Source organism: Crassostrea angulata, chromosome 4, assembly GCF_025612915.1.
Source record: "Crassostrea angulata isolate pt1a10 chromosome 4, ASM2561291v2, whole genome shotgun sequence".
NCBI classification, from domain to species: Eukaryota; Metazoa; Mollusca; class Bivalvia; order Ostreida; family Ostreidae; genus Magallana; species Magallana angulata.
Genome location: NC_069114.1, coordinates 38,899,136 through 38,907,863, shown reverse-complemented (window position 1 = coordinate 38,907,863; position 8,728 = coordinate 38,899,136). Strand labels below are relative to the sequence as shown.

The 8,728-nt window shown below is 40.0% G+C and overlaps 1 protein-coding gene across 1 annotated transcript; it reads right to left on the bottom strand.

The window, feature by feature from the left end:
• Positions 1–206: 206 nt before the first annotated feature.
• On the bottom strand, positions 207–8,192 carry LOC128180961 (von Willebrand factor A domain-containing protein 8-like). Its single transcript, XM_052849175.1, has 5 exons — positions 8,041–8,192; positions 6,250–6,502; positions 1,762–6,023; positions 1,548–1,674; positions 207–1,368 (listed from the first exon to the last, which is right to left on the bottom strand). Exons 1-5 carry the CDS (start codon positions 8,089–8,091, stop codon positions 389–391), a joined length of 5,673 nt encoding a protein of 1,890 aa, XP_052705135.1. The 5' UTR covers positions 8,092–8,192; the 3' UTR covers positions 207–388.
• Positions 8,193–8,728: the final 536 nt, after the last annotated feature.

The window sequence follows — 8,728 nt, the reverse complement described above, 5'->3', positions numbered from 1 at the left end:
AATTTCAAAATGCAGAATACAGATCGGCTATGGTGACTGCATATACCCATATCTCTTCTTAAAATAGTTCTTTTTCGTAAGATTGTAATAAAGTTAAACCTATTCGTTACTCTCTTTATTTTTGCCTAGCATTTTACAACGCAATGTTTACTAATAAAACATTGTATATTGCTTTCAAAAACAAAACATCAAATTACAAAACCCCCTAAATGTTTATTGTTTATTGATTGTGAACAGTTCATTTTATAAAATACAAACGTGTGAATAAGCATAACTTAGTAATACTATAATATGATATGTATACTAGTACACAATAGTCCAGGTATACAGTTATATTAACGGTAAAATTAGGAAAATTGTACTTCCATGCATATAAAATTAACCTTCATCATCTACCAGATAGCATGGTAGATGTAAATATTTGTTGCAAGATCTGCGGTAAATTTTTAGTGTCCAAACAAATGAAGGCGTGGCCCGTAGGAAGTTGCTTGATCAGCTGGCTGGCTTGGTCCTCCAAGGAACCGATGAAAACCACATACGCGTTCACTTTCTCGTTTTTCTTAAGAATTTCCCCGAATTTTCTTGGAGAAATTCCATATCGATCAAAGTTAGCGTCACTAAGAATAATCAGGAAATGTTCGTCTGCTTCTTCTTTGGCGAGTTCGTCTGAAGCATGCTGGGTCGCCATTAAAGTCGTGTCACCGCTAAGGCAGAACTGGGAATGCGCGTGCATGGTCTTGATAACGATAAGGCGCTCTTTATTATTCGTGGGGACTTTATCTTTGTCAACCAACACCACCTTGTGATCCTCCCCTGAATGCCCGTATATATCGTACTTGAATTTTTCCTCGTACTTTTCTAATGCCTCCATCATCATAAGTGTAGCCTCCATTTCGCGGTTCATCCTCCCGTCATACCCGTTAAATCGATACATACTTCCGGACACATCAACCAACAAGCGGATTCTTTTCGGTTTTTCCTGAGGTGTGCCAAGTTCGGGGTCTTTCTCTCCTCGTCTTTTATAAATAGATTTCTCACCCGTTATTCCTTCAATCAGTTTTGAATCATCCAAGTCCCCGTATGCTTGATTTTTCAACCACTGTCTCTCTTTACCCTTTGCTTGAAGGCTGTCCAAGATTACTCGCAAGGATGAAACCTGGTTTCTGACAGCTTTTGAAAAATCTTCGTACACATCCGCGTCATATTCGCTCATGTTGATTTCCCTGAGCCTCTCTTTGAATGCTTTTCGCGCCATATCCCTCGCGGCCTCTCTGACGTGCTCCGGCACTGCATCCTTCTCGTGTTGAGGAACTTGGTAAACCTTGTGTCCAGCATCAAGTCGATACGGTCCTCCAATCCCACCGAGTCCTACAATTCAGATTCAAGATTTTAAAAAGAGCACAGCAACCTAACGCAAAATGTAAAAGACATTGACAATGTCAACCGACTACATACTGAACTACTCAATACAAGTACTAATATCTGCATTCTTTCTGCTCAACAATGTTTACCATAAGAAAATTAAACGTGTCATAATATTTGCATACCTGCAGTGTTGCTACCACCTGTACCACCTGCCCAGGTGTTTCCACCATGATGCGGAGCATTCTTAGGGTCAATTTTCCCGTGCTTCGGACCTTCTGCTTTTCGACCACTTTCTCTTTCTTTCGTAATCTGAATAAATAAAGGTAACATTAAACATTCATTCCAAGGTTATTATACCTCGGTATTTTAGTCAAAAACTGAACAAATGTACTTTACCTGAAGTGGTCTACCATCATCCAGTCCCATCATGTTTTTCCATTCTCCCAGTGACCGCTGTAAATTGACCAACGCTGTCTCCCACGTACGAATACAACCCCCAACGTCGACAGTCACCAATCCATCCTCACTCATTGGAGCCACGAAGAGGTGCGAGTCCGCTATGGAGGACATCCAGGACAAATATGGCGATTGTCTAGTAGCAGGAGGGACCGGGATATAACGTAGCATATGGTTTACCGGGTCAATGACCTCTAGGTATCCACTGACATCTCGAGCTCTCTCTGCGCTTGTCAAAGCAGATTCAGGAACCTTCCATTTAGGCAGTCCCTCTACTATCTGACCAGAATCCGGCAGACAGACTATTTGAGATCGTTTTGTTGGATTAACATCTGGTTTGGGTGTGGACGATCCAAACAATCCGAAGGTAGGTGCGTTGACAATTTCTTGAGCCTGTGACTTATTTTCTGGTAATGGCTCTCTTGGAGAACTGTATACTTCAACATCTGAGGAGTCAGGGAATCCTTTTAAGACAGACACGTAAGAATCACGCAGGACTGACGTTCTGTTTGGTCCCGCGTTTTCATTCCTCAGAGAAAGTTTGAGCTGTTCGTCACTCAGTGGGACCGACGATAGACCACGTACCAATGATCTGTCGCCACTCTCACTTATAGGATACAGTAGAAAAGAATTGTCATCCGCCATTTGCACTAAAAACTTTTCATCATTGTCGTTACTGAGGAGCCACTGGTCCGCGCCTGCTTGGTGTGCCTGCTTGATTACAAGGGGAACATCAACAGAATGAGCATATTTTCCTGTGACTGCCACAATGTTGTCACCGCCTTCCTTGTAGAAGAGAATTGTCCCCTTGGCGTCGGGAAGAGTGCTTGGGCACATTCTGTAAGGGTTCACAGTTTGTGAAGCAGAGGCTGGAAATCGTCTCTTTTCTGTGGGTATTTCCGGCAGTGCTCGAGATGAAAGCCGGCATACGTCACCTGTTTTAAAGTTGACAACCAAGACCGAGTTGGTTACTTCCTCATGAAGGAACACATTTGAATCAAGAGGTTCGGCTAAAGGAGCGATTCGAACACGCGGGCGATATGAGCCAGATGTTGATGGAAACATATCATAAAGGTCAAGGACGCTACAAGTTGATAGTTTTGGATTGACCGAAAACAAACCAATAGGATTAGCCGTTACAATGTGAATAATGTCAAACTTGCCAGCAGCCTGGTTCGATGCCTTTGTGACGGCCACATCACTGATAATATTGGTTTCGTGCATGGGAATGTTCCAATAAGATTCCTGCTCAGTAAAAAGTGAGGCTCGGGCGGTGTTTTTCTCCATGGCTACAGACTGAGGAAATACTTCCAATGGTCCTTTGATGACTATTTCGCTAGTTTCAACAGGTAAACTCATCATAGCTGTTTTCCTTTTTTGCTCAGGTCTCTGAATAGACCAACTGCCAGTTTTACTGAGTGGAGGAAGAGGAAATTCCTTCGCAAGATTGACTTCCGCTTGGGATACACCATAAGGTATTCCGTGCTTATGCATTGTTTTAATAATGGTCTCTTGCAGCTCCTTACTGTACGCGTCGAAGTCAAATACATTTTTCACTACTTTTCGAAGACCATCATTGGGATATTTCTCCATATGTTTGACAATATTAACGACCTCTCTGGTTGAATAGGGATAGGAGATCAAACCTTGATCTGCCATGCTGCGGAGTTCTCCAAAGGCATTTACTAATTTCTCCAGGACGTTCCTAGGCACATTTGGACCATATTGCTGTAACATTGACATTTCCGATTCCATGTCGGGATTCAAAATTGCGTGGCAACTGAAGATGTCCCCCATTGCTCCAAAAAAGTCATTTCCGAGGAAGGGAAAACCAGGTCTGTTTGCCAATACAATCATCCTGAAGTCTGGGTGACCGACGATTGTGTTATCTAGAGAGACGTGCCCAGATTTATGGGACACAATACGTCTTCCATCTGCTAAATGCATCTCGCCGGACTCAATCAGAGTCTTCAGGATACAAGTCACGTGTGTGGGTGCTTTATCTGCTTCATCAACAACTAAGACATGGCCCATTTTCACTGCCCTCACCAATGGCGAGTCTTCGTAAACAATGACTCCATCTTTAACTGTCGGCTGCAATGTCAGGGTTTGAACTGTGGTATCTCTATGTAATTGGATGTATTCGCGGGGTTTATTCATTAAATGAAGAAAACGGTCGACAATTTTATTCTTTCCAACACCCTGATTTCCAACTAACAGCAGGTGTTCCCCTAATAGGAAATCTTTCAACATATCTTCCATGACAGCTAGATGCTGGGGATTTTCGTAAAAAAGTACGTCTGGTACTTTTGTCTTATTTCCTGGATTGAAAACCGGTACCTGGGTATTTCCTATTGTTAGCATTCCATCCTTCACTGAACACGTGATGAGATGGTTTGGGTTGTTGTTTGTATCTACATCAGCTTTAGGCGTTACTTTTATGTCGGCTGCTTCCATAGTCTGCTCCAAACTATCCCGTGGTAGTTTAGGTAGGAAACTTGACATGCAAGCCTTCTGGATTATTCCGTGTAGATCTTTTGAGGGGAAACTTGCTAAACGTTTGGCAATTCGAATTAACTGTCGAGTGGAGAGAGACGCAGCAATTGACGTCATAGCGGGATCAGTGGACTTGCGGAGCTCATGTACAAACTTCAACAGTTTGTCAATATTGGGACATTTCTGAACGACTTTTGTTACAACGTCTACTTCTTCCTTTAACGACAATGGTCTCAGATGGTGAAAAAGGAACATCGTCGACATTTCAGATGTCATCCATTGTTGGGAGGCACTTCCGGGGACAGGCGGTTCTGACAATGCAATGATTCGAAAAGCAGGATGGATGGGGAAAACTTTACGCTCTTTCATATCTTCATCGGTCATTTCGCTGTTGGTTTTTATCTGTTCATACCGGTCGTGTCTCAATAGCCGCGTACCATCAAACAGCTGGAGCTCTCTGTCGTGAATAAGACGATGAAGGACCGCAAATGAGCCTTGGTTGATACGATGAAGACCGTCGAGGACTGCAAGACGTCCGTTCAGAGCTGCCTCAACAAGAGGTGACATCATCCAGGTTGTGTCGCCATTAGGCTCGGTAATGCGCTTCTGAAGAAGGTCCCTCGAGGTCATGTCTTGGTAAAGCATGATGGGTTCCAATTCATATCCTAACAGCTGAGCAAACTTTTCAACTAGAATACTTTTGCCACAACCTCGGGCGCCAATGACACAAAAATCGCGAGCCGCGTGCGTTTGCATAAGTTCAACCAGAACCGAGTTGTGATATGGAGTGGGTATAAATGATTCATTTTCCATGTTAGTGTCTAGACATCCTTTCAGTACATCAAATGTCTTTGATTTGTCTGTTTCAACAGAGACAAGTCCTTGATCTCTGTCTTTAACTGATACAATCTGACCTTTAATTATATATTTATCTTTGTGCTGCAACTTGAAAGTCTTCAAAAGATTTTGGACTGAAGACACACCTTCTTTGTTAAGAATGACAGAATAAGGATACAGCTTGTCTATGACATCAGTTACCTCCAAATTTGGATTTGTTTGCAACATTTTTACTGCACCTGATATGTTAGAGATGGGAAAATCAGGTAAACCCAAAGTGGATGACTCCTGTGAATTAACTGCTGTCCCAAATGACAAAATTTGTGAGATTTTTGCAACTGGGATTCCTGAAAACTCTTCTTGAAGATATTCAAGCTGCTCCTTAAATGGCAAGGCATTTATATCTCGAGACTGAAACCGAGATCTCAAAGGTGGATCAAGTGCGTTTCCACGATATCGAGGGACAGGATGACCAAGGGCAATAACTCTAAAATTTTCATTTACTCTAACCAACTTTAATGCATCTAATTCCTCTTTTGAATGATCATCCAATAATTTATCATATCTTTCTGCTGACATTAAAAATCTACCATCATCTAATTGCATCTCTCGATTTTCTAAAAGATTATTCAATATAGGCAAAACATTTCTCTCTGCCTTTTCAATGCCTTCTAATACCAGCACTCTCCCTTCGATGGCAGCCTTAACAGCCGGCTGATCATGGTAATACGCAGTGCCAGACACAATTTCTCGTCGCTGTTTGATATCGGTTTCTGTTGTGTCTCTGGACAGAGAGACATACTCCACTTCTCTCTTTGTCAGCTCTAAATACATCATGGCCACCTGTCTTCTTAATGGACCTGGCCCTCCTGCAAGTGAACAAGTTTCATTTTGTTAGTTTAAACTAGAAACACACTAGCTATTCATTTGAAATTCATGTTCTAGTCTATATAGTGTAATTTTTAAAATGTTTTGATCAGAGAAGCTTCAATCATTTTATAATGTACTTTTGGAGTTTTAATCATTAATAATAATTCAATTGTATAATTTTTTTACTTAATTTCATGAGTTTTAAATTGATGAAGTTTTACCTACCAATTAGGAACACGTCCTGTTTGAGGCCATCTTTTTGCATGATCCATTTTAAATGATGCAGGACAGACTGTGGTGGTGTGTCTTGTAAGTACTTCACTGGCACCACCTCCACATTTCTCGGTGGTCTCACTGTTACTGTAATGTCGCCTATTGACACCTGTTCAGTACCATTTTTGGCCTGATTAGAACACCGGCGAATGGTGAGGAAGTAATCGTTCCTCTCTGGACCATTCTTCAAGATGTTTTTAAGCACCTGTAGAACATGTAGAAGAAAATTAGACTTAAGATAGATACATCATATTACCTAATATTACAATAAAATTTTAATGTAATATATACCTTATACAAACAGTTCAGTCTGTGAGCATAATCTTGAGAATATATGTATGTACATGTATTACTATGAGTATATGCCAACTGCGTTTAGTTGAATATCTGATCTTTTCATTTTCAATTAATTTTCACAAACATTAAGTAAATAGTTACTACATGCATGTACAAAGGTTAATATTTTGTTTAACTTTTCAGTATTTTTTGATATCTCAGGGACAGTCAGGGTACAAATGGTATTCATTGCCTAACATGAAAAAAAATATCAAAGTGACAGAAAGGATAACATGGTACAGGATATAGTACCGAGCGCAGCGAGAGGCGGGCGAAGCCCGCCTCGCGAAGCGAGGATTTATGGTAACACGTATATATAAGAAAATCAGTGAAAAATGAGAGTTGAATCAGGGGTACTAAGGGCTAAAAAAATTTCTTCCAGCCCTGGGCGCCGCCATATTGGCCGCCATTTTGTTTTTAAAAAGTTAGTTTGATCATTGATTGAATGACACTTATCGATGTTTATTGCTCCTAAACTCGATTAAAAACTTTCCAATGTTTCAATAGAGGTAATTTAAATTTTAAAAAATTAAAGTAAAAAACAGATAAGTTTAAATAGTGCTTCAATCAAGAAATACGACTAGTTCTACGTATATCTTATCAAATTATCAGATGGAATATAAAAACATAAACATCAAGGAACTGATCTTTTATATAGACACTGAATAAAGTATTCAATTTTTAATACCTGTAGTCGTGATGAATTAAATGAAAAAAGAAATAAAATTTTGTCGGAATCACGGAACTCTCTTCGGCTGTTTCCGAAGACAAAACTTGTACGTTTTACGTACGAGACATGACGTCATAATGTAGACTGAGCACGCGACGTTTAGTTTAACTTTTGCTAATGATTCTAAAAGTAGGCGGATCCAATGTGTGCATTTCAAATAAATTGTTGTACAAATATCAAACTTTACTGTATTAAATCTGCGCTCGGTCCAACGGTCACACCGTTTACATATTATAAATATAGTCATTTCTGTTAAATGCACTATCTTAGAATAATCTTATTCAGAATTTGTCAATCTTCCGGGGACACTTTTAACTAAATATATGCTGTGATTAACTTTCAGTTAAAGTCTAACATACACATACTTGCACAATGGATACATTGACTACATTTAGCTGTTAAATGAATGTAAATGAAGTTTATAACTAACATTTTTTAACTTGATCATTATCAGATCTGACATACAATATATAAAGATATCAACGAACAATATAACTCTTTTATTTTAAGATGAATCATAAAATCAAACAACACATACATTACATCTATACGTAAAGTGAAATATTTGCAAGATTTAATTGAAATGTGTACATGTGTTGCATTATATAACATCGTTCGAATTGCCTTTACATTCATTCTAAGAATTATTATTACAATATAAAAACTAATGCCCTTACCTGCAATCGAGAATTTGAGCGATTTCCGCTCATCCGTCTGATCCAGGACATAGATTTAGTCTGTCCTGATTTATCACATCGTTAAGTCAGAAACTGGGACGGCAAAGATACTTTCAAGTTCAAAGTCTACCTTTCTCACACAGGGCGCAGACATGTTTGTTTCTCTATCGATTCCCGATCCCGATCTTCTATTCTGATTATTTTAACCCGAGCAAGATATTATAATAGTTGTTTTCACTTACCAGAAGCGAATAGTTTTCTTTGCATGGTCTCAAACAGTCTGATTATAATCACCCCTTCTCCTTACACTCGTCCCTGGAGAGAGAGAGAGAGAGAGAGAGAGAGAGAGAGAGAGAGAGAGAGAGAGAGAGGGGGGGGGGTCATACTGGGTCTCAAATACATGTGCATGGTATCAATCAAGTTTTCAATGTTAACTTGGCCCTGTATTCCGTCGCTGAATATTTTAGGTCTGGTTTCTGTAATAAAAGTGTACCAAGTAGTATAACATAATCACACTTATTATTATGTACTTTGTATTAAGTTTTATCGTAGCAACAATTGTCTGTGGTCAGTACGGGGTCAGTAAGGGTGGTGCAGTGGTCAGTACGCGCGGGCGTCAGTAAGGGCGGTGCAGTGGTCAGTACGCGCGTCAGTAAGGGTGTGCAGCGCCTTCTGATCACAGAATCAT

Coding starts and splice junctions, on each gene's coding strand:
- LOC128180961 (XM_052849175.1), bottom strand. CDS start 8,091: ATGTCCTGGATCAGACGGATGAGCGGAAATCGCTCAAATTCTCGATTG. Junction 6,503..8,040: donor GCTCAAATTCTCGATTGCAG/GTAAGGGCATTA, acceptor CATGTTCTACAG/GTGCTTAAAAACATCTTGAA. Junction 6,024..6,249: donor ACAGGACGTGTTCCTAATTG/GTAGGTAAAACT, acceptor GTTCACTTGCAG/GAGGGCCAGGTCCATTAAGA.